Source organism: Siniperca chuatsi, linkage group LG10 (assembly GCF_020085105.1).
Source record: "Siniperca chuatsi isolate FFG_IHB_CAS linkage group LG10, ASM2008510v1, whole genome shotgun sequence".
NCBI lineage: Eukaryota > Metazoa > Chordata > Actinopteri > Centrarchiformes > Sinipercidae > Siniperca > Siniperca chuatsi.
This window is the reverse complement of record NC_058051.1, coordinates 20,763,270-20,790,099: the sequence shown is the minus strand read 5'-3', so window position 1 is coordinate 20,790,099 and position 26,830 is coordinate 20,763,270. Positions and strand designations below refer to the sequence as shown.

The following is a 26,830-nucleotide window of genomic DNA, read 5'->3' as shown; positions in this document are numbered from 1 at the left end:
TCATATAATTTGGCTTGGCTACTTCTTCCACATTACTGTGGCCTGAGCCTGATCAATTGCACATAACCCTTTCTTCTGGTAATTTTTATCACGTTTCTGTGTGAGTAAGATGATTATGATTACTGTGTGTCAAAGGGAGGCGATTCACCATGAAAAGAAAGGCAGAGCTAAACTGGGCACAAAGGCGATAGTCAGGCAAAAAAGAAACAATAAAAAGGTCAAATCTGATCCACAAGAGATTATTGTGACCAGTACCTGTTTGTCAAGGTACTCACACCCCATTTGGGACTTCTCTCTCTCTCAGTCTGTGTCTCTGTCATGTTTTCACCCACAGCACACTTCCTTGGCTCCCTTGAGGACCTCCACATCTGATACCAGCACACTGATGTTAAATGCTCTGAGCGGGGGGGGCTCTGTCTGTCCTCCCATACTCAATTCCAGTTACTGAAGAATGTCTTTGCTCTGGGGGACTGTGAGTAAGACTCATGGGGGTTTTATCTCCTCCATCATTGTGCAGTGTCCGGGGATGACAAAGCTGTCAGGCCCCAACCCTGAAGGCTTTCCCTTTGAAGAGGTGTAATTGTACATGTGTGGAAGTTTGTAGGTGAACATGTGTGTTCAGTGGGATAAAAACACACAGTCTGTGTGTCCACATCAATGTCTGTGCCTGTAGACGTGTGTTACAAATATCTACTGTATTCAGTTGAGTTAGTCATGTGCCTGCAGACGTGTTACAAATATCTACTGTATTCAGTTCAGTTAGCTATATCTGCAGGTATGATTCTGCTCCACAGTGAGAACATTATTTACACTTTAATGACCCATTGTGCTGGGTGAGCAGCGTTTCTGAGGTGATGAGGTCAATAGAGAAGGGAGATAATGAGGATGACAGTGATGTGTTGCCTTTTTTATAGGCTGTGTAATCCTGCTTGCCCTTTGATTTGATCACACAACCAATTCTGCAGCCCGATAAGCAAGACTCTCATCCCTCACTGTCACTGTGACAAGGAGGCCGAGACTCTCTCCAAAACAGAGGCCTAGTCACATAACACAATAAGGAGTGACTACATTCAAACAAAATATATAGGTGTGCTGGAAATAAAACAAACATATTTGGCTTAATGGCATTATTTCTTCGCACTGAGAAAAAGGACACCCTTTGAGGTGAATCTTCCCCTTTTCTCTTTTATTCACTCACTTAGACCACACCTCACCCTGCCTGAACTTTGACCAAGTTGGAAATTTTGCAGGGTGGGGGGCACTTATCCACAACAAAATCTGTTGTACTGTAACTTCAGTGGTGTAAAGTACTGTCTCAAGTACTGTACTTAAGTACAATTTTGAAGTACAATTTTTTACTGTGACTAACCACCTTTACCAGCTGCAAGAGGAAAGGGGCCATTCTGCATAATGAGTACTTTTACATTTAGTAACAGAGTACTTTTACACTGTGGTATTTCTACTTTTACTTAGGTAAAATATTTGAGTACTTCTTTCACCACTGTGTAACTTAGAGCCTGACTGATATTAATACAGATTAATTTAGCCTATCACAGATATCTCCGTGTATATCTGTGTAAATGTTGGCAGATATGCAAAAGAAAAGTTCTATAGGCTGAGTTTTTATCATAATTGACCCTTGTATTTCTTAGCTCAAGTTTAATATATCTGTTGTATTTGTGATTTTATGTTGCTTATAATAAATAAATTAACTGTTATTTCTAGGGCACCAAGCCGCAATACTCTGGTACCGACAGAAATGTGTCCGTAGGACTCAGCATCCTAAACGGTCAAGTACGGCAAGCTGACATCAAATGTTTAGTAATTCAAATCAGATAGTTCCTGATTTACATTAAAAAATTGCCAATTTTATTTTAATACTTTATTTGGGCACTGTTCTCGTACATCTGCTTTTTTTGCTTCTTTGTTAAAGTAAGGTAGAGTAACTCAAACTTGGGTATCACATTAGTAATAAAAATTTCAAACAATACTTCAAACAATCTTACGTTACTGTCACCTTTTGTTAATCATTTAAATCTACCACCTTTTACACATATTTGACACAGTTGTAATTTAACTAAATTTGAGGGATCCTTGCCAAATATTTCAGTTTTTGTTATTTATTAATGAAAAAATAAATATCAGCCAATATATATCATGACCATTATAAATACTTTGAATATTGACAACAATTTTTTAGAAGTCCAGTATCACCTGGACTTGGAATATGTCCGATTGTTGCCTTGTGAAAGGTGTCGCTTGTAGTGACGAAACCCACAGAGAATTATCCCCGACTCTGCAGTTCCTGTTCTACAGAGCTTTACATCCTCTTCCAGCTCATTGTTTTGGTTTTCTGGCCCACAACTTTACTTTGATTCAGTCTCACTGCTCTCATGTCATCCGAGGTAGCAACAGGCAGCTGTTTTACAGCGAAAAAGCTCTGATAAACCCACTGTACATTATTTGCCCAGCTCCAAACAGCAGTCAGACAAAGTTAATGACTAGCTGGTGAACATAGTGGAGTATTTAGCAGGAAAGGAGTTTGATATTTCCAGGAGTTGGATAGTGAATATTGGACTTAAATTCATCAGGTAGACACAAACATGACTCCAAATGATTGCTAATGTTGCTCCGTATCTGCTGGATATGTAAATAAGCAACTGATTGCTAACACGTTCACTATATCAACTTTATAAAGGATAATGTGTAAGTGTTGTGTTCACAACTTCTTGTGCCGGCCGCAAGTGGCTAAACAAACAGTCAGTTAATGCAGGTTTAAATAAACTGAAACATTTGAGAAATAGTTAGTAAGTAAAGTGGTATAATTATGACAACATCTTGTTCTAACAAAGCCCCCAGGAATGGAGCTGGGATGTGAAGCGATTTTGGTGTAGTGGCCATATTGGGTATTGCACTGGAAAAGGAGTGGCTGCAAAATGGTGAATACATTTTTTTGAGAGTCACAAACATCACAAAATGACTCTTTTTATTATCAGAATTTGATCCATTTGGTCGGTCTAATAACATTCGTAAAGTTTAGAAGAACCAATTTACATGCAATGCACATGCGCTCAACCAGCTTGACTGGTGAGCATGCTCTATGGGCCCAAAATCAGTGAGGAAGCCCGCGGGGGCTTTTTCTGCATATGTGCGCAGTGAGCAACTTTCATAGGAATGAATGGGGTTTGAACATGTTACCCTGTTCTCCATAATACATCCATGGTCCTAACCAATCTGTGATATAGCTTTCTCACCCATAAACAAATAGGAAGACGAGATTGGCAGTCTATTGTAGCTGTTATATTCAAACATTGGCCAAAAATAAACCTTCTGTGAAACTGCAACTATTCATCTGAGACCAGAAACAATTCACACAACTGTTCAAAGGGTGAAGGAACTGCCATCCCCTTCCCAGAAAACACAACATACACGAAGATAAACATGAAAACTATTTATTTCCTCTGGGTGAAAACACATTTTGCCTGAAGAAATGTGGCCTGAGACACATGTTTTCAGTTTTTGTTAGGCCCTGCTTTTTATAGATGACCTTCTTCATCAAAACAAAACATCACCAGGCAACATTTCCAGGTAGAGCTGCAACCAAAGTGTGAATATTTAAAAGCCATACCAGGATTGTGATGGAGTGATTATGTCCCAGTGTCCCTTTTCCAATTACCATGCCTGCTTTTAGCTGACAAAAGGTCTGTGTTTTTTTTGTCCTGGAAATATATACCTCGTCACTGAAATCTAATAAAGCTACAACAAAACTGTTTTATTACATTTCATACAATTTGAGACCCAGTTGAAGAAGATAATTTTTCCGGTCTATTAAATATTCTTTTAACTGAATGCATTTATTAGATGAGGGTCGTGCCAGTGCATGCAATATGATGCAATAAATTGAAGCTACATCTATTCAGTCACCCAGACTGCAGGGATTTGACTATTCACAGTGGTAAATGTTGTAAAGTAACTGTCTTTGTACTGTCATTTGGTATTAGGAGAAGACTGTACTTTTCACGGTTAAGTTGAGTATGTGCATTATAAAATGTGCCGTTTTACACATTGTTTGGTGTTCAATTTGAGGCTAATGAGGATTTTGTCTGAATGAAGGCATCTAAAGGGTTAACACTCGTCATAACCACTCACGCTTAAGATCACTAAGAGCTTTCAGGAGATGAGCCATTGATTCCCTGGTGGCTCAATGCACAACTGCACAGCCACAATACAGGAGGAGGAGAGTCATGCAGCAAAGATAATCCACTTTCATGGGCCAGAAAAAGCATTTGGATCACAACATACAATTCAAAAAGAAGATTTAGGTAGAATTAGATGGCTGTTGGTGCTAAAACTCAGGATGCATAGTGCATCAGCACAAGTAAAAACTTTGTTAACATGCATATGAAGGAGAATGATGTTTCTCTATAAACATCAGTCTCCCTCCCTGACCATTTCCACATCTTTGAACCATTTTCAATCTATTCACATCCATCTCCTCCACATATTCCCATGTCCAGCTCCAGAGGAACCCCATGATATAATGTTGTAGAAGAGAAGATGTCAACCAGCAGACATCTTTATATGTTGCCATTCTTTATCACAACTTCCTGGGTACTGAGCTGTCATTTTTTTCACCTCAAAAAAGAAGACTCAACTGAAAGACAGTCTGAACACAGACACATGCATGCACATCCACATACAAATGCACACAATACTCTGCAGGAGAAAGGTGAAAATACAGTATCACAACAGGAGTTGTAAGCGTGCAGTAAAATACATACAGTGCATCCGGAAAGTATTCACAGCGCTTTTATTTTTCCACATTTTGTTAATAAGTATAAGTACATTGAGCTCAGGTGCATCCCGTTTTCACTGATCATACTTTAATTTCTACAACTTGATTGGAGTCCACCTGTGGTAATTTCAGTTGATTGGACATGATTTGGAAAGGCACACACCTGTTTATATAAGGTCCCACAGTTAACAGTGCATATCAGAGCACAAACCAAGCAATGAAGTCCAAGGAATTGTCTGTAGACCGCCGAGACAGGATTGTATTGCCTCCATCATCCGTAAATGGAAGGTTTGGAACCACTCTTCCTAGAGCTGGCCGCTCGGCCAAACTGAGCGATCGGGGGAGGAAGGCCTTAGTCAGGGAGGTGACCAAGAACCCGATGGTCACTCTGACAGAGCTCCAGCGTTTCTCTGTGGAGAGAGGAGAACCTTCCAGAAGAACAACCATCTCTGCAGCACTTCACCAATCAGGCCAGATGGAAGCCACTCCTCAATAAAAGGCACATGACAGCCCACCTGGAGTTTGCCAAAAGGCACCTGAAGGACTCTCAGACCATGAGAAACAAAATTCTCCAGTCTGATGAAACAAAGATTGAACTGTTTAGCCTGAATGGCATGCGTCATGTCTGGAAGAAACCAGGCACTGCTCATCACCTGGCCAACACCATCCCTAGAGTGAAGCATGGTGGTGGTGGCATCATGCTGTGGGGACGTTTTCCAGCAGCAGGAACTTGGAGACTAGTCTGGATCGAGGGAAAGATGAATGCAGCAATGTACAGAGACACCCTTGATGAAAACCTGCTCCAGAGCGCTCTGGACCTCAGACTGGGGCGAAGGTTCATCTTCCAACAGGACAACGACTCTAAGCACACAGCCAAGATAACAAAGGAGTGGCTACGGGACAACTCTGTGAATGTCCTTGAGTGGCCCAGCCAGAGCCCAGACTGGAACCCGATTGAATACCCGATTTGTATTTGAAGGAAAAAAGGATGCTCCTCTCAGCATTCAAGCTGCAGAAAATGCAGAGGGTAACAGAACAGAACTCTGCAGACATGTATCACTGAGATATGGCATACATAATGCACCAAGAAATTCCAGTGAATGTATGATGAATAAGAAACAAAAACATGGGGCTGGAGGTTGAGGTGGAGGAGGTGTAACCAGCAGCAGCTGTGTGTAGCAGGAAGCAAACTGCATGACCAGACACAGCAGCAGTAATGACCAGCAGAGTGTGAGAGTGAGCCTGCCAGTGGATCTGAAAATGGCTATGCACCAACGCTCCCCATCCAACCTGATGGAGCTTGAGAGGTCCTGCAAAGAAGAATGGGAGAAACTGCCCAAAACTAGGTGTGCCAAGCTTGTAGCATCATACTCAAAAAGATTTGAGGCTGTAATTGGTGCCAAAGGTGCTTCAACAAAATATTCAGCAAAGGCTGTGAATACTTATGTACATGTGATTTTTTTTTGTTTTTTTTTTTGTTTTGTTTTTTATTTTGCAAAGTCTTCAAACAAACTTCTTTAACATTGTCATTATGGGGTATTGTTTGTAGAATTTTGAGGAAAATAATGAATTTAATCGGTTCTGGAATAAGGCTGTAACATAACAAAATGTGGAAAAAATTAAGCGCTGTGAATACTTTCAGGATTCACTGTACAAGACACTGAACATGCAGTTTGCACTGTGCTGTATTCTGTTTATTGTCACTTTGGCTTTTTCATTGAAGCAAAAAAGAAACCTTTATGTGGAGAGCTCCCACTCAAGGAAGATGAAATTAAAATGAATAGTGCAGGAATGACAGGCAAGGTCTCTGGCTGTTTTTCTTTCAGAGGCCATCCTTGTTTCATCCCGTGCTGCTTTCTATCTGTCACATTGCAAAAGATGCAGTCTAACTGCAGCTATTTGACCTTTTCCTTAACCTCCATTGAAATCCGACAAAAACAAATGATTTAAGAATGAAATGAATGTGCATCTTTCCTGCACTAAATTCTCTGCATATTAACAGAAATCAATCAACTGTGGAGATAAATCAACTATTATTTTGCGCCTAATATTTTTTGCAACCATAAATTATATGTGTACATCAGTCCCTTTGCATTTAGCACCCAGGCATTACAGTGTGGAGCCCGAGCACGAGCCTTCTGGATCTGCCACATCCACTTTGGGTGGAAGTAATTAGATAAGACACTTAATGACAACACGTTGAATAGATGAGATGGGAACCACATGGGCACTGTGTGCAGTCTGCCATCTAATCCCACCTATCTGTTACCATTTTCGCAATATGTCACCATCACAAGAAACACACGAGGGGCTATTAAATGTTTGTCGGCCTCCCTCTCTCATCTCTGGCCACAAGTGCAGTAGTTGATCTAATAAAAGCAAAGCTACAAAGCCTCAACTGTAATCTATAAATGCACAAATTAGCCCAACAAACTGCAAAACCGCACTAGCATAACTATAAACCTCTAAGTGATGCTGAATAAATCCTCTGTGCTGCAAAGTACAGTAAAAACAGAAAGTCACATCTGGGGATCAGATTGCTTATTTTATCATAAAGCCATTTGCCTGTTCTTTGAGGGCAGTAAATCACTTCTAATTGGGTCTCATATGCAGTATGTGTTTAGAGACGGCAATTCCAACCCCTCCAAACCCCCACTGTGGTATGATATTGACTAAAAAAAGAAACAAAAATCCTCTATACATTGGTGCGCTTAATGAATGATATGGCCTTAATAGAATGGAAGCTGCCTGTATGTTCAGTGAATCAATTTTCAGGTATTAAATAGGATACTAATTAAGCTTGCTGAATTTCTGAAACCCATAAAAACCTATTTGGATATGTCTTCTACACTGAAGTGCATGAAAGGATGTGGCACATAAAGGTAAACGGATCAAGATAATGATTTCTATATGAGGTGTTATGAAACTGTCCCCATTTGCATATCTATTTCTGTCCGCTCTCAGGCATGTCTCCATGACTGTCACAGCTTCTGTTGGATATTACCTCATCACGCAGGAGGGACAGGTCACCCTTACATTGTTAGAACCGGATTGGAAGGGTCATATGATACTGTCGTCAGGGAAAAGCTCACTGCCAAATACGCTGTTTCAATCATACCCCTTTATGAATCTGATTACAATTTCCTTTTTTTTGAGAAGGACAGAGAGCTGCAATTTATACAGGCAGGATTAACCACATAGTCTCACAACATCTTGTAAGATGTCCAACAAAAGGTGAATGCACTCTTTTTTCCTTTGGGCCAGGCTCCAGTAATGAGCGTGAATCAAAAATTTAAAAAACACATCTTAAATCAAGGCCCACATACTAGCTTTTCCAGATCTTTCAACTGAACACCAGACACAAACTGGTCACAGCATCACCTGGGAAGAGGGTAAAGTCGAACCAGGAGCAAATGGACGGCTGAAAGATCAAGGAGGCCACCCACATTCGATGCAAAAGACTTGAACAGAAACAGAGATTATGATCTCCCCCCATGTACAGCAACCTCCATGAAAACTGAGCAAACTCCATTCACTGAGGAAGACTGCTAGAAAATGCTAGTAAATTGAATTTATTTGTCAAATTAGTGTTTCCAAGGTCAAGAATAAACTTTCAGAATAAAATAGCAACCAGCCAGTGCAGACCAAAAAAAACCGAATAAAGTTAAAGATGTCTACAATATGTGTAATGGTTAAGATTGAGGATAGTTACCACGGCATGTGTAGGTTGCACCGCCCGGTGGGGACTTCAGGTGGCCCAAATCGAAGCTCCCACAATGGAGCCACGCGTCTAGCAGATGCACGTAGGTGAACCACCCAAAAAAGTAAATAAACGGCAAAATATGGAGCACAAAGTTTACAAAGTCTTTTTTCCTGCCTCGGCGTGACCGAGGGAGAAGGAGAAGGATGAGGAGAAGGAGAAGGATGAGAAGGATGAGGAGAAGGAGAAGAAGAAGGAGAAGGAGGCCAGCTACTAGCAAGAAGAATCCGTCGAGCGGTAAGTTTACTGTTACTGTTTAGTTGGAGCATAAAGTTACATGATGTGTTTGTGAGGAGCATCCGCTTTAACAAGTCGTTTGACAACACTTATTGTTGTTTTAAAGACATTTCCAGATTACTCGAATAATCCTTTATTCAGCTAGAACAAAAATATTACGTGGGCAGCGCGCAGTAAACATGATTTATAACCTGTTTCCAAAGTTGAGATACAACTTCCGTTAAGCTAAACAAAGATGGTAGCCGGAAGTCACATATCTGCTTGCTTGTTTCAAAGGGCACATCACCAAAATTGACAGTTTATCAGGTCTATTCATATGTAAGTGTATCACCATTAATCTTATTCTTCTTATTCTTTTATTTTCTATAATTCCAATGGTGTGCTCTGGGTGGTGGCTGATTGCTGTATGCTTTCTGCGGTTTTTGCATTTGTATGTTTGTGTATGTGTATGCCTTTTTAATGTTTTTCTCTTGTATGCGCTTTGCATTTTCATGTTTGTGCTTGCATATTGATGGAAAGCACTTTGTAAGCTGTGTTAAAAAAGTGCTATATAAATAAATACTTACTTATTTACTTACTTACTTACCTAATAATAAGTATCTCTAGTCTGTTGCACATAGACACATCAAAATGAATGGAATTGCCAGGCTTAACATTTGGACTGGATGAAGGACCCAGTCATGTGATTTGCACGCAGACCCAGTGTGACATTGTTCTTCCACTGGGGTAAATTGTTGTATTTTGATTAGCAATGTAGTTAGCTCAAAGTTCAGTACTTGTGTAAAATATCATACTAATTAGGGTACATTACATTTGGCAACCAGAGCTACAAATTACGGATCAACCAATGTGATTTCTGCTTACACTGAAACTCTCTCTCTCTCACATGCATATCAGCATCTCTTAGCATCAGTTTAGAGGACTTGAAAAACAAATTTAAATCTAGCTGACTAAATGTTTTATTTTGTGCTAGTTGACATCAAAGGATTGTACTACCACAGATGCCCAGGCGGCTGCCACCTCAGGGAATGGCTTAAGTGGAGATAAATCCTTTCAGATACATTTCTGAAACATGCTTGCTCTAGAGACTTCCCCAACCGTATAGCAAAAAGAAGCATAAACATTTAGCACAGGAGAATTTGTCATTCGAGGTTACTTTACGAGAGAGGTTTACATTTGTGCTAAAATAGATGTTGAAGAGTCCTGCCAAGACCAACTAGCGGCTTTTGGACACTTTTCTTGGTGTTTTTGAAATATACACAGAATCAGATTAACTATATCAGATGGATGTGTTAGGCAGCGTGTTAACTGGTATGAAAAAAAAGATGAAGGAACACACTGATTGCTGTGCTGTGTTTTATGTTCTTATGTCTCATGATTTATCACAGCGCCTTTGCCGTGTTCCTCTGCCAAACACTTTTGAGCCCCATGATCCAGTCAAAATCAGTCGCTCTATCTTTGTTTCGTATTTGGTGGACGAAAACAAACATTGAGACTTTTAATCATTGAACATGGTACATAAACCCGCCATTGATTGTTGCAGGCCTGTTGGAACCCAGGATAAGGGCAGAGCAAGGCACGAATCACGGCTGTGTTACTGGCAAGAGCTCATATGGTGGGTGTCTGGAATATTAAACTGGGCAGACTGGTACTCTGTAAGACCTTGAGCTCAGCAGACATGAGCACACTGTTTGGCCATGATCTCTAAGACCCCGTCATTTTAACCAGACAGTGAGGAGCTCTGTCTCTTGGATGAGCACAGAGCTTTGGGGAGGTGTTGTAACAGCAGCTTCCCAGACAAGCAACAAACAGATCTGAAAATACAGAGATTAAACTGTGCAGCAGCAGAATCACAAGAACTGAGAGTAAGGGTGAAGTGAGTACCTAACCACTCTGTGTATACAAGTACCAACACTTACACAACTAAGTACTGGATGATCATGTTAGCATTTGCGTTATTCAGTTATATTCCAAGCCTTGCAGGGATTACTTATGGGCCTATCATATTTTTGGCAACATCATTTTAGAGGGATTATCTAATATGAGCTGTGTCATTAAGTAAGTGAGTAGGATGAGACAGAAGTGGCACAATTGTGTGTGTTTATATGCGAGGTAGTGAGAAAGATGGGAGAGTGCATGTGGACAGTGTATTATTTTTATGTATTGTGTATAAAATAGCAGACTTAAACCTTTTTAATAGTTGTTATACATAATCATGATAAACATCACCAGATGCTGTGCAGCTTTCATTTATGATTAGGGAGTCTTTTAGTTCACATGCATGAACAAGCACACACAAAGACGCAGACAGACGCACACACACAAACAATAAATATGCATCTGATCCAGCTTTGATCAGCCACAGCACGTAAACACATTAGGCGTTCTGTAAAGCACATGTGCCTTTCAAAGGCAGGCAGAGAGAAGTTCAAAATGAAAACTACATCCATCCTTGTTAGAAATAATCAGCATTCAGAGGCAGAAATGATGATTTAAGCACATGTACGTGTCTGTATCTATGTGCACAGCTATTCGCTTTCATTGTCTGGTGAAAACGGTAGAAAATGTTAATCTGTCTTGCTGATGCAGGATTAACACCTCCTTTTCTGCTCACAGATTTTTGTCCAAACAACATACTGATTGGTTAACTAAATGTAAACATCTTTTCTGTATTGTTATTCTGTCAGTATGTTTATATTTGGCGGTGTCCGCTGTCAACATGCAGTAGGAATTAATAATTCAGAAACACTTGCTTCAAAGGAGACTGTACCATTTATAGCTACAAATGGCTTTATATTTGTATTTGAAGGAAAAAAGGATGCTCCTCTCAGCATTCAAGCTGCAGAAAATGCAGAGGGTAACAGAACAGAACTCTGCAGACATGTATCACTGAGATATGGCATACATAATGCACCAAGAAATTCCAGTGAATGTATGATGAATAAGAAACAAAAACATGGGGCTGGAGGTTGAGGTGGAGGAGGTGTAACCAGCAGCAGCTGTGTGTAGCAGGAAGCAAACTGCATGACCAGACACAGCAGCAGTAATGACCAGCAGAGTGTGAGAGTGAGCCTGCCAGATGGTAAAGACCACTTAATTGATTTGATTGTAGTAGGACTGTAACAAACAATTATTTTCATTATTGTTTAATCTGTATTTATTTTTATTAACAGAGCATTTGTTTGGTCTATAAAATGTAGACTCGGGAGTGTCTAAGATTAATGGGTGTTATATGTTGTACAGAAATGCCCATTACAATTTTTCGAGGTGCCGTCCTCAAATTGCATGTTTGTCCAACCAACAATAACAATGTTATCAAACAAAGAAACCGATTCCCTACATCTGAGAAGCTCTTTTTTTTAGAGCCCAACCAAAACTTGAGGCAATACCAATGTTGATATTTGATGGTATATCGGCTGAGCCCAGCCAGTTTATTTTGCTACTTTATAAATGACCTAACCTCTTAATCAATTATTAAAATTGATTTAGATTTTTATAAACAGATGTCTTAGCATAAGGTGACTTGCTACTGATCAGCTAATTGCATTTAAACTTCCTCCTAAACTAAGATTATCTTTCTACCTAAATTAAGATTATCTTTCTAGCCATGGCTTTAGGGATGACAATGTCAGTCTGTCAACTTTGGTGATCCTCTGACTTTTCATCAGAGGATCAGGTCACAATTTCTATTTGTTCAATACTTTGGTTAATGACCAAATACCTGCAAATATATGACATTCAGCCTCAGATGTCCTTCATGTTTTATGCTAATTAGCAAATGTTAGCATTCTGACATGCTAAACTAAGATGGTGAACATGGTAAACATTACACTTGCTTAATATATGAGCATGTTAGCATGCCAACGTTAGAATTTAGCTCAAAGCACAGCTACAAAGTACAACTTCACAGAGCCGCTAGCATGGCTGTAGCCTCTTAGATTAGGTCTTGTTTAACACTAGCGGCACCAGTTTTTTTTTTTTTTTGGTCCTGCTGCTGAAAAGTAACTCCATAAAAATTCTATAAAATAAGCTCTATGTCTAGCCTTTTTTTTTAAGTGTGAAGAGAGTTCGACCTTTTTGCATTGATGCTCTTCCTCACTTACATTAGCTGGTCATGCAGACAAAGTCACGTGATTCTCACTCACTCACAGTCAATTTCCCTTCCTATGCCAATTATAAGACCCCCCATGTAATTCAATGAACGGACCTGAGGCCTTCTGGTCTTGCTGCTTCTGCAGGGAACTCTGGCTAACTAGCAGACCTCAATTCAGGCTGTAGCGGAAGCTCCTCAAATATAGCTGTCAGACTTCTCATCCTTGAGAGATATGCTGGAGTGTTTCATAACAGCGAGTTAGCAAAACACAAAATCCTTTTGACATGGAAAGAGGGTTTGATCATTTCTAGTGTTACCTCTGGTATTTAGAACGGTGAAAAACTTTTAATATTCACACATACCCACAGGAAAATACAACTTCTTAAAAACATTGTATTCATAAATCAAGTTAATGTAATTGTATGTCTTTTCTAGAGGAGTCAAATCAGGTTGCCAAGCAGATGGGGTGTAAAGCCTTTGTAGCCTATTCCCAGTCACACCTCTCAGGAGCCCAATGCATCATCTGCTGATCTGTCTCTGAGCCTGCACTAGTCCTTCCCTCTCATTAAGGAAATGAAAGGCTTAATTGGAAATTGTGTTATTTCTCTGACATGTTTGAAACTCTGTCTCCCCTTCACTTCCTCTAAATTGGAGACACACTTGACAAATTTGGGGCGGCAGCTCCACTGATGCATATCCTGGGCAAATGTTTTCATCTTCGCCCACTTTCCTCTATTCACGCCACATTATGAGTCCAGTGATTGATGCCCACCAAACTTACAAGCATGCTGGTTCACCAAAACTAATTTGTGGTGGAAAATTGGAATGAGTAGTAGCGAGTTGCTCTAACACTGCATGAATAAGAATGTTGTTTTGAACTAAAGATAATCTTGTAGATGACTAGTACAGTGGCATAATGGATTACTGCGTCGTTCATGTAGGACATATAATTAATATTAATGCATCTACACAGATGAGCATGGGCCAGCTTTAAACACTCTCTGTGTTGAAATATTATTCATGCCCCTCACTTGACAAAGCCCCCATTTCTTTAGACCTGTGATCTAGAAATGAAACACAAAACAGCGTCATCATGCGTTTAGCTGTGTTTCTCTTGTCGAGGCTAAAGAATGAATAAACAGTGAGACAAGGCACCTTCAATAGGACAAGAAAAAAGGGTGAGGTTCACCCTTGTGCTACCAGGAAGGCACCTAATAGCTACAATACACCTAATAAGTAATAGATACAACAAGTTTGTCTTCAGCGTGATGCATCTGCAGGGTCACGCTGCATGTGAAACTAATATGGTTTTCATAATGAGCACACAAGACAGCACATTCTGTGGCTATTGTCAGTTGTCTCAACTCTGATTCTGTCTAAACAATATGTCAGGAAGAAACATTATGTATGCATAGAAGGAGTTAAACAATAGCATGTCCAACTGTTTTTGTGCATCTTGCATTTGGAAGCAGTAAGATACTGATAGCGGTGGTAGACACATCTGTTGTAATATTAGACTCTAATTATAGTACAAAGATGATATGGTTTCAAAGACGCTTAGATAAAAAGCAGTACTGCTGTCAGGATTGGGGATGTTGTGTCAGTCTTGAGTGTTACCTTTTAGAAGCAATATGTTTTTAAATACACAGGTGAACCTGTAGACCAGGGCTATTCAATTACAAATTCAATTGGGCCAAATTTAAAAACCAGGAAATGTAGATGGGCCAGACATTTTCAGCAGCCTATTTAAAACCTTTTTTTTGTTTTGTCAACAGAGATGAGAAGGAAGCAAGATGGCTCACTCGTTCGCTACACTATATATGTAGTTTACTTATTTTGTCATATATCAGATTTATGTATGCTGGGTCACTCGGAGGTTGCTTCTGGGCCGGATGTGGCCCGCAGGCCACCAATTGAATGGCCTGCTATAGACTATAGTTTCTGTCAGATCAATGCTGTCTGCTAAATGTGGTTTGTGCAGTGTTTTTATCATGCAGTGGACAAGAGAGAGGACCAAAGTAAAAATATACATTTTAGATTTTTACCAAGGTTGCCTGTAGAGCTAGACCAATATATTGGCTGATGCGAGTTGCATCTGTCATATTTTTGGATATATATTCCAATATTCATATTTGAATACCAGGTTTGGCTCAGGTTGTGGGGTGTGGACTTGGGAAGATTTGCCAGTTAGTAACTTTTCACCAGTTTTAGCCCAACATGGCTGTTTTTGGCACATAATTCACGACTAGTCTGGCATGAGTCTGGCAATCAGGAATACTGCATTTAAGTCAATTTTGGCTACCAGGCTACATGTGTGCAACACATTAGAACGATTCAGGTTGAAAATCGACAAAGTGACCCTTTAACAGTGCACCAAAAACTTTGTCTATACAAGCCTAACAGTACGACAAAAGCCAGCATGCTGGGATCAAGCCTGACCCAGGTGTTTACCTTACTACTGTAGCTGCCACGCTCTAGTTTACAACTCCAAAATCTGTGTGGCTGTTTAGCATATGAATGACGAGATATGATAAAAGGAGTTTAGAGAGGGCTGATGAATATGTGTGGCTTTGAAGCGGTTGTTGTGTGATCGTGTGCAGATGAGAGCGTGGGAGGTGTTGTGTGTGGATGTGTGTGTGTGTGTGTGTGTCTGGAAGTGTTTGCTGATGAGGGTGACATTTGTGCGTGTTCGAGAGGTTTAACCACCAGCATCTCGGGGTTCTTTCTCTAAAGCCTAATACATCTAGCCAGGAGAGGAAAGGACCCAGCTCAGCCTAACTGTTTAGTGCCGCTTCCACCACATAGTCAGTGTGTGTGTGTGTGTGTGTGTGTGTGTGACAAAGTGAGGACATTGCTCTCCACACACTCCACAGGATTTCAGCACTCTGCACACACACCGTGGATCCATCACCTTAGCAACCAGTCGATAGAAAGATGATGAATCATGCCAAAGACTGCTAATTTCTTTGCAGTTGTCAAATATGAACAATGGGCGGTAAGATGGAGTCACAGAAACGTCACCACAGACAGAATGTTGCGTGTTTGTGTGTGCGTGTGTGTGTGTGTGCGTGTGCGTGCGTGAAAGACTACCATGAAGAGAGGCTAAATCAAGGCTAATCGGAGGATAGTGATAGAAAGGGAGAGATTTACTGCTTGCTGTTTATACTTCTGACTGGCGAGTGAGAAAAACTGTAAGCTCATCATCAGCTGCTTTTTATTTCTCACAATATATAGGTATTTTTAAAAGAAATAAGGGGTAGTACTCACATGCACTTGTACTCTCTTTGAAGAGGTATATCGCATGCAGATTACGGCTGCTGTACATTTGATTGCACACCAGGGATCAGTAACTATACACAAATGGAAATATAGGTCCAAGCAAGAATCTGTTTCAGACACCTGACAAACCAGTCTGGCAAATACTCCATCCCCTGATAATTTCAGGTGAGAGTGGATGGTGTTGTTGCAGTATGATCTGATTTCCTGCAGGTCTCCAGGGAATGAAACTGCAACGACACCTCTGACCTCATCTTCTCTGCACTTTAAAGTGACTGAATGGGCCCTGATGCTATTCCTGACAAATAGCAGTTTTCTGAGTGGTCCATCTGACATACATTACTGCCTGCTGAGAGTGTTAACACATCCCTCCTCCACGCAATAATAGCATCGTCTAAAAGACATTGATTTAGTTAAAGTAACAGGGACATGCATCAGCTGCGATGCACCAGGAATCGAGATAAGCCCTGCTGTTACAAAGAATTTGAATAATGTATTAATAAGAGGCAGCTCGGCAGCCTCAAATACTGCCGGCCTGAAATGGCGCTACTAATTCAGCAACAACAGGCAAATATTGCTTCAGTCGATTGCTGTGGAATCAATAATAATGCAGAATGTGAACAATTACATGTCAAGCAGTACACTGAAGATTAACAGCTCCCACTGCTGGCGAACATCCTGAAAGCATATGCAGCACCAGAGATTTCTAGTCAACTGTCTTTTATTTGAAGCTTTGATTGATTTATAGTGCTGTTTTCAGCTTTGAAGTGCAGGGAAAAGAGAGTCTGTTTTCTAGTGGGGTTGGCAAACTATATTAATTGTATATAACCACTGGCCTGGTGTGATTAAACATAACCCAACCCATGATCATCAGCAGAGCACCAGATAATTACCGAAAAGTAAATTAATTCATTAATTAGTCCACAGTTACCAATTACTTGATTATCAAAAAAAGAATCAACAATAATTCTAACCAGCGATTACTCATTTATGTCATTTATCTGGTCTCTTCTGTTCTGTAAGAATCGTGGGACCTCTACTCCCTTTTATCAATCACACAGGGTCCTACCCCCCACACACACTTACACACAAACACCTATACACCTGCTCAAGATAAATCGCATTATTTCACCCCATCACAACTTTCGTACATCATTTGCTGCAAATTCCACAAAAAAAACGAATTGTTGAGAGCAACATTATGTAAATGACACACGTATACAATTATGTCATTATTATGTGTATTGTCTACACCGTTCTGTCTTATTTTTTGGTATTTTATCGCACATAGAAAATGTAAAAAAAAAAAGTAATCTATCAAGCAGAAATGCCACATTTGCTGGTTGTTGCTTATATAATGTGAGATATTACTTAGTGAGGATTTGCTGGTTTTCTTTGTCTTATGTGGTAGTAAAGAGAATATTTTTGTATTGTATTGTTATTCTGACAAAAAAAGAAATTTGAAGACATCACCTTGGGCTTTGGGAAATTGTGATGGAAATGTTTCTGTTTTCTGATATTTTATACACTTAATGATTAATTCATTACTTTAAAAACAGTAATCAACATAGGGCTGCAACTGACGATTATTTTCATTATTGACAAATTTTCCTATTATTTCTTGATTAATCAATTCATCGTTTTGTTTATAAAATTTGTTGAAAATGCCCCTTAAGATTTCTCACAGTCCAAGGTGTTGTCTTTAAATTCCTTGTTTTGTCTGACCAACAGTCCAAAACCCAAATATATTCTGTTTACTATCATGTAAGACAAGGAAAAGCATCAAAAGCTGGAACCAGGGAATGTTTGCTTAAATAATTACTAAAATGATAATTCGATTATCAAAATAGTCTCAATAATTTTCTTTTGATCGACTAAGCGATGAATCAACTCATTGTTGCAGCTCTTATTAATTAATCAATAATGAAAATAATCTTTAGTTGCAGTCCTAAACCAAATAGCATCAAAGATTATTTTAAGCGCTGTATGCGATTTGTATTGTATTTTTATTGTTTGGACAATGAAACTCAAAATGAATCTTGACATCCTCAGACCAGCTGATGTTATTTTTTGCTCTTACGGGCCTGATGATGTATAACCCTCAGTGTGAAATGTATGTGGGAGCTGGTGGTGTGCAATGTGCCATGTCCCGGTCACAGTGTTCCCTCCTCTCTACTGGTCACTCAGCAAGAGAGTTCCTGTGGGCAGAGTGAGAGAGCATCACACTCTGCCCACACATTTGTCCTCTAAAAACCACAGTCATCTTCATATGCAAAAAAAAAAAAGCTGAAGTCAGGCAGCAAAGCTGTGACTTTTTGAACATAGTCAAAGTTTTATTTGTAAAATATATGTAATATAAAAGGTGAGACTCATTACTGTGTCTAAATGTAGCTAGGTTTGACAACCACAGAACTGATGATTGAAACACTTCAATGCTGGCTCTCCTAAGACAGGCTGAAGAGTTTTAAAAAGAAGAGTTTTAAAACCCAAATCTTAGAAAATACATGTGACATTGACGAAAGGGCAAATATAAGAGGAAGATAAAGTGTAGTAACAATACAGTAACTAGTCATTTGCTATATATAATCTAATGTCAGGACTATTCTCATATGGTGTGGCAAGGGTGTCACTTTGTGTTGAAAAGTGGTGGGGACTTAAGGGCTCAGCTGAAAAAACATTTTTTAATCGGTCTTCAACATATGCAATGTAATGGGGGGATCGGGGGGGGAGTACCCAGGACTTTATTCCACAGAAAGTGAGATAAGTGAGGATTTTCTTCATATTCTCTCTACAGATCAGAATGGCAGGTAAATAAAATGTGTTGGGTTCATCTACTTTAGAAATTGTCCCAGCAAGTAAGTGTAGCAGGTCAGTATAAAGACAGTATGAGTTCTTTTTTTGTATCAGAAATTTTGATTCTGATGCACCAAAATATGTTTTTTTGTTGTAATCAAGACCCCGTCAATTCAAATGTAGACTATTTAATGACCTTTAAGGCTTAACATTTATAAAATTTAAGACATTTTAACAGACAGAACAGAACAGACAATGCTTCAGAAACATATTGTCATATTTTAAGTTTTATAAACTTAGAGGGCAGCAGTAGAAATGCCAGGCAAGTTAAGACTTTTTTTTAAATTGTTTTAGATCTCGCTGAGGAGTTTATTTTCATTGTTAGCTACCACACTAGCCAGCTAATGCTAGCTTCCTAATGTTAGTCTTGCAGCTAATGCTAACATTGAGAGGCAAGCACTAAAGGATAGGTACAGTTTTTGAAAGTGTATAACCTTTATTCCAGTCACAGGCAAGTGTAAATGACACCTATGGGGTGTGGGTAGAATTTCGAACACTTCTTCCTCCAGACCAAGACTACTTTACACATTAGCTCATCTCCAGGCAGTAAGAGTACATCTCCTGTGCTTATATATCTTTCTCTTTGGAGAGAAAGTCATAGACTATTCATAAGGATAAGGCTGAATCTTGGTGTAATATTCACTAGAGAGGCCCTTGTCTGAGGCATCTATAAACTCAAGGTAGATACTTTTTAGACACTACACTACTGTCCATTTTCAGTTTATCATCAGCAAGGGAGTTCAGTAGAAATCAGCCAGTTCACCAAACAACAAAACCATAACCGGGGCCAACACCGTTGTTTATACACAATTTTACAACATATCAAGAGACTTAGATAAAACTTGTGACAACCACCCTTTTGTTGTTTTTGGGAGATTAGGGTGGTTCATGTAGCTGGTTCATTCTTTTTACTTGAAAAAAGGGTCCAGGGTACAACACAAAAATCCCACTGGGTTCAGAGACAACAAAGTATCAGATAAAATATGATTAACTACTTTGAGGATAGAGAAAATTTTAGGAATATTACAGTTTACAGACATGTGCATTGAACATAATTGAGAAGAAAGAATTTATTTCCAGTGGTGGAAGAGGTACAGTAAAAATACTCCATTACAGGTAAAAGTCCTGCATTCAAAATCTTACTTAAGTAAAACTACAGAAGTATTATCAGCTAAATGTACTTAAAATCATTAAAAGTAAAAGTACTCATTCTGCAGAAAAATGTCCCATGTGACTGATATATTTTACTTTCTGTTTACATTTTACTGTTGGTCAAGGTGTGTTTTTGCTACTTTATATACAGTTGGGTAGTTTTGGGGGTTTCAGATTAATCTTTGAAAACCTGGTTAAAGATACTATGAATCAATGTAATATATTTGTGATAGATGATTTTCTGGAAGCAATGAAAAAATAGACCCTCTGATTTGCGTTCAAGTGTACTTACTTTGACTTCCTGAGGAGGGCAGCAAACCACCTATAGATCTGCCACAGCAGAATGGAAAGACTTAGCAGCTCAGCAGCAACATGTCTGTCCTGATCTCCTCCTCTCCTACTGGCTGTCTTCTGTTTTGTCTTTAGCACATTTTTTGCAGTTTGATTGCTTTAGTTTAACTTAAAGGTCCAGTGTGGAGTATTTAGTGGCATCTAGGAAGGGGACCCGCTCCCTCTGTAAATATAAAGGGCTTATTTGAAGGTAATCAAAAACACAACAATTATTATTTTCAGGTGATTATACACTAATGAAAACATACTTATAAATATTATATTCCATTTCTGTCAACAGCGCCTCCTAAATGTTACACACTGGACCTTTAAGTACTATATCTCACAATAGTGAGGTACTTTACTGTAACAATGGTATCTCTATGCACAGTATAATTTATTTATACACTTACTACAAGACTTACATTGTCTATGTATACAAGAAAAAAAAAAAACATAATGACTCTTATTAGTTTGCCATTAGTAAACCTCTATGTCAGCCAATGCTAACTTAACTTTTGTTTAAGACTGTTTTAGGCTTTTACATATATATGGTGTTAGACTAGTACTGCAACTAATGATTATTTTCATTATTGATTAATCTGCCGATCTGTTTCCCAATTAATGGATCAATCATTTTGTCTATGAAATATTAAAAACTAGTGAAAAACACTAATCACAACAACCTAAAGCCCGAAGTGGCTTTTGTCAAACCAACAGTCTGTATTTCATTTACTATCATATATGACAATGAAAAGCACTGAATCCTCACAGTTGTGAAACTGAAACCAGCACATATTAAGCATTTTTGCTTGAAAAATTATTGAAATAATGAATCGATTAGCTGTCGATAAAATTTTTTTGATTGATTAATTGTCTAATTGTTGCAGCTCTATGTTAGACCTTAGAGTTGAGACACAAGTCACTAGATTCAAGAGTTTCCATGATGTATTCTTGTCAGTATGGGGGATTATGTGTATGTGGCTGACAACCTGTGAAACTTAGTTGCAGTCTACAATTCTGTAGAATGTGAAGAGGGTTGAAGTTATTCAAAGAAACCTCAGAGTCTCTGTAGAGAGAATACCAGCCGTTCACTGTAGAGTTTACACCAATCCTCAGTTAGGCTATTGCATGGAAGAATATATTATAGAAAATATATTTTTCATTAATGTCATGTACATCTCCAAGTACATTTCCAAGCTATCTCTATATTCCTTATATTCAGGTGTGTTTTTTTCCCTGTTGTCTTAAGCTATTCCGAATCAAGTGACTCAAGCTGTCTCAAATGACTTCAGAAACAATGATGGTTTCCTTTCAGTTACAGAGGCCACCCCATGATCTGTGAAAATCTGACAAGTTCATTTTTAAATTGATGTTGTAATTACCTGTCTTTCACTCTTTATCTGCACACCAGTTCAGGTTGTAAATCATGCACTCTAAAACTATAGTCATTGCAATCATTTTTCTCCTCTGCTATTTCTCTTTCACAGTAGCTAAAACATATCCGTGGTTCATATAGATAGCATTTATTTTATTAATGGGCTCTCATGTTTGGTCTTCTGCTTTTGTAAATTGGGTGTTTTATTAGTCACATAGTCAATGTTATTTACTCTCCACCAGAGAGCACAATTGAAGATACCACACCACCATTTTTCAGCACAACAAATCTTACCTCACCCCACAGTAGAATAGTAATATCAGACTCTTCTTTAATGATTGGTCAATTGGCCTGAGGTCCTTCACAATCAAAAAGTATTTTCTTTGGTGCAATTGAATTTTTGAAAGAGAAAAATGTATGTAACCCTTTAACATGGATCAAGTGCCCCACAACCTTCAACAGGATAATCAGGTATAGAAGATGGATGGATGGGTGGATGTTTTAGTTCCAAAAAGCAGCTGAGTTTGGGGGTGAGTAAGTTCACAGCAGGTGTTTTATCAACAAAGGTGTTTCATATTTTCTATTCTTCTCTATTTGTAGTGAATAAAAGACTGGTAACAGGAGCACTTCTGGTGTCCATAACATCCCCCAGTGCTCCTGAAAATGGTAAAAGAATATTATTTAAGAGGAAAATATTTATCCATGGGTACGATGCGACATACAGTATGATATTACAGCTGAAACAATTAGTCAATCAATTACTCGATCGACTATATTATTTGACAATTGCTTAATCATTGAATTTGATGGTTCCAGTAAACCGAGTCTCTCTGAGTTTTGGACTGTTGGGCTGAACAATAAATGCTATTTGAAGATGTCACCTTTGAGCTCTAGGAAATTATGATGAGCATTTTTTAAATGATTTCTACCGTTTTATAGGCCAAATGATTAATTTATTAATTGAGTAAGTAATCAACCGATTAATCAGTAATGAAGATAATTTACATAGATTATTTGCAGCCCTATGTGAGATATAAGGCCATATACTCAAGTAAATTGTAAAAATAAAAAAACCTGTAATACTTATGGGTTTAACAAATAGCCTAATTTCACACACAAAAGTGCAGAAAAACCTGTAAAAACACTTCAGTGAAACTTGCAATAGTAACTAAGTTTTACCGAAGTAATAAAACAAAAACACTGACACGCATAATGGGCTCTCAAAGTACAAAGTAACAGCCCAGTTGTCTTGAGTGTCCAGATATAAATAGTATAACTCAAAAACACTTCATGGGCTCTGCAGTTGTATAAAAATAATTAATTCATGCTTTAAATCATTAAGTTTAAGTGCTACCCATTCATAAACAAATTTTTTAATACAAAAAAAGGAGAGGAAAGAAAAATAAGTTATCTGACGACAGCAACATCCTACTGAGCAAAAATGACCCTCGGCGACATTTAAATCCATTACAGGCCGGTGAGAGTAACACATCCATAAGCCCCAAATCTCTTTAATACAACACCCATTAGGAAAGTGCTGAGCTCTTTACCAAGAGCTAAGATGGTCCACTACTCAGCAACACCACTGCCTCTGCCCTACATTCATTATAGTAGAGAAAATCGACCACTTACCACACATTAATACAGAGACCAGGATATATTTTAAGACATTTTCAAGGCCTGTTATTCATCTGCTGCTATCTTGGCCTGTACAAGAGATTTTTAATCTCTGTGAAGTATTTTTGTGGTTAAACAAGGACTTTATTGCAGCACTGGCTAAAATGATTTTAATTTAATGTATGTTCTCCCTTTGGCCTACTGCCTACTATACATTTCAGCATATTTTAGAAATAATCATAGAAGGATTAGGTTGTTACTCCACAAATCCATGAGTCATTCTTTGGTATAAGAATTGTACTGTAAAGAAAAACAGCCTCAGGTGAAATAAAGAGATCTCGAGAGTAGGGCTGCAATTACTATTGGCAACTATTTTGATAATCTATCAATCGTTTCAGTCAAAAATGCCAAACATTTGATGGTAGTTGGAGGATTTGCTGTTTTTTCTTTGTCATATATAACAGTTAATGTAATATCTTTAGGTTTTGGACAGTTTGGACAAAACAAGAAAATTGAAGACATCACTGTGGGCTTGGAATTGTAAATGGCATTTTTTCACTATTTAACATTTCATACTAAAACTGAACTAATTGATGAATTAAACAAATAATTGGCAGATTAATCGATAAGGAAAATAATTGAGAGTTGCAGCCCTACTCAAAAGTAATTTGTGTGAAGGAAGACTCATATTATGGCATGTTATTTGTTTGTCAAAAGGGTAAAACTATAGTACAGTATATATGAGTGATTTTGACTTCTTGTACAAAATATAATTCATACATGCTTTTCTAATGCACCTAAAATACCCTCTTATTTTCAGATATTTCACAAAATGTTTTGAGAAGTATCGTAAAACCACATGACTTTGAACTTAATTTGTTTTTAGAATAAACATTACCACTTATATAGTTATAACTCAATGTTATAATATACTGTAAATGTATTGTTAGATTAAGGTTTTGGGGTTACAAGTTACATGAAATGAATTTATATTAATTAAATTTGACAACAGATTGACACTAACACTTAAATTAACATCTATATATGAGCAAATCAGCAGCTACAAACCCCTCCACTTGCACATTTTTGCATAAGGAGTTGAGAGCACCTAGAGGAAAGTCACACGAATATGAGGAGACATGCAAACTGTGCCCTCAATAGTATCCTTCAAATTCAGTGCACATGAAACAATGAATTATTTACATTAAGTATCATGTTGAAATCATGCTTTAAAATAAGCAGTCAACAGATAGCTCCATGATAGGCAGGTGCAACCTTAATATCTTGATGAGTGGTCAGTTATGTTTGCAGTGGTGGCTGGATTAGATATTAACTGTGGCCTAAATCACTTTGTGCTGACAGATTTGGAAAGTGATAATCCAAGGTGTGCCTTTAAAAGCCAGACTGTGGCTACCTGGGTCCATTTGTAGCAAGGTCCCTCTACATCACTCTCCTGATAAGCCAGAAGAAACACCACTAAAGGGCTAATCGCAACCGCAAGCAGCAACCATGAACGGCACAGAGGGACCATTTTTCTATGTCCCTATGGTAAACACCACCGGCATTGTCCGGAGTCCTTATGAATACCCTCAGTACTACCTTGTCAACCCAGCAGCTTATGCTGCCCTGGGTGCCTACATGTTCCTGCTCATCATTCTTGGCTTCCCCTTGAACTTCCTCACTCTGTATGTCACCATCGAACACAAGAAGCTGCGAACCCCTCTAAACTACATCCTGCTGAACCTTGCGGTGGCTGACCTCTTCATGGTGTTTGGAGGATTCACCACAACGATGTACACCTCTATGCACGGCTACTTCGTCCTAGGACGCCTTGGCTGCAATTTGGAAGGATTCTTTGCTACCCTCGGTGGTGAGATTGGCCTCTGGTCACTGGTTGTTCTGGCTGTTGAAAGGTGGTTGGTTGTCTGCAAGCCCATCAGCAACTTCCGCTTCGGTGAGAATCACGCAATCATGGGTTTGGTCTTTACCTGGATAATGGCCTGTTCTTGTGCCGTGCCCCCTCTTGTCGGCTGGTCTCGTTACATCCCCGAGGGCATGCAGTGCTCATGTGGAGTCGACTACTACACCCGTGCAGAGGGTTTCAACAATGAGTCCTTTGTTATCTACATGTTCATCTGCCACTTCATCATTCCAATGTCTGTCGTGTTCTTCTGCTACGGCCGTCTGCTCTGTGCTGTCAAGGAGGCTGCTGCTGCCCAGCAGGAGTCTGAGACCACTCAGAGGGCTGAGAGGGAAGTCACCCGCATGGTCATAATGATGGGTGCTGCCTTCCTGATATGTTGGTTACCCTATGCCAGTGTGGCCTGGTACATCTTCACACATCAGGGCTCTGAGTTCGGACCAGTCTTCATGACCATCCCGGCCTTCTTTGCCAAGACTGCTTCCATCTACAATCCATTGATCTACGTCTGCCTGAACAAGCAGTTCCGCCACTGCATGATCACCACCTTGTGCTGCGGGAAGAATCCCTTTGAGGAGGAGGAGGGAGCATCCTCTACTGCCTCCAAGACCGAGGCATCCTCTGTCTCCTCCAGCTCTGTGTCTCCTGCATAAAAGGGCCATCAACACAGGCTCCATGATCCACTATCCAAGAAGAAGACTCCTGCTCCCCCTGGGAAACGACTGAAGGCTAATGTCTACAGAAATATCTTCCTTTTTGTATTTTTACAAACGAGTTGGTTCAACCTAAAGACAGTTGCAGGAAAGCTCAGCCCATTACAGAGTTGTTCCTGTATGTACAGAATATCCAACTTAACAAATCAAATGAGATTTTTTTTTCCTGAGAGGAAAGGGAAGAATGTTAATCTTTTACAGTTGGATCCTATATGATACTGGCTTATTTTTGAATGTAGAGGCATGTAATCAAGGCAACGTAAAATAAAACGCACTTTGCAAATGACTCATCCTGTTTATGTTTTACTTACAATTTGGGTGGCAAAGTTCATATGACTGTAGTATATTTAATCAAATTAATAAATGTGAATGACCTATTCAGAATGCATTTATGTCTTGAGTCAATTTCTACTTTAGAACTATTATTGTAGAAACTTCTGCTACAGAACTTGATGGTATAGACACTTACAAAGATAAAAATAATTTAAAATAGTGTTAAATTTTTTTTGTTGTTGAGGCGTTTGCATTACTACAGTAATCTCATTTCAATCACAGGTCACCTTGGACTTAGCATTTGGCCTACGTAAGGGATTATGACATTATTAATCAGGGATGAACACAACACTAACTTTATCTGATGACAAATATTAATCACATTAGTTAAAGGTTAACACAGACAAAGACTTATAGGATAACGTAAATTAG

General features: G+C 38.9%; 2 protein-coding genes and 1 long non-coding RNA gene across 3 annotated transcripts in view; 2 read left to right on the top strand and 1 right to left on the bottom strand.

Annotated features, from left to right (window-relative positions):
• LOC122883352 (prickle-like protein 2) overlaps window positions 1–8,630 on the bottom strand; it is a 53,011-nt gene extending 44,381 nt beyond the window's left edge. The window contains exon 1 of the mRNA XM_044211916.1: window positions 8,508–8,630. The gene's annotated coding sequence lies outside the window, so the exon portion shown is untranslated. The remainder of the gene's footprint in view (window positions 1–8,507) is intronic.
• Window positions 8,631–8,670: 40 nt separating this feature from the next.
• LOC122883356 overlaps window positions 8,671–26,830 on the top strand; it is a 43,076-nt gene continuing 24,916 nt past the window's right edge. The window contains exon 1 of the long non-coding RNA XR_006379613.1: window positions 8,671–8,792. This is a non-coding gene — a long non-coding RNA (uncharacterized LOC122883356). The remainder of the gene's footprint in view (window positions 8,793–26,830) is intronic.
• Window positions 24,928–26,411, top strand: LOC122883353 (rhodopsin). Its single transcript, XM_044211917.1, has one exon. The coding sequence runs from the start codon at window positions 25,001–25,003 to the stop codon at window positions 26,063–26,065; it is 1,065 nt and encodes a 354-aa protein (XP_044067852.1). The 5' UTR covers window positions 24,928–25,000; the 3' UTR covers window positions 26,066–26,411.

What these genes read in the sequence shown, in the direction of transcription:
- LOC122883353 (XM_044211917.1), top strand. Translation starts at nt 25,001, where the DNA reads ATGAACGGCACAGAGGGACCATTTTTCTATGTCCCTATGGTAAACACC.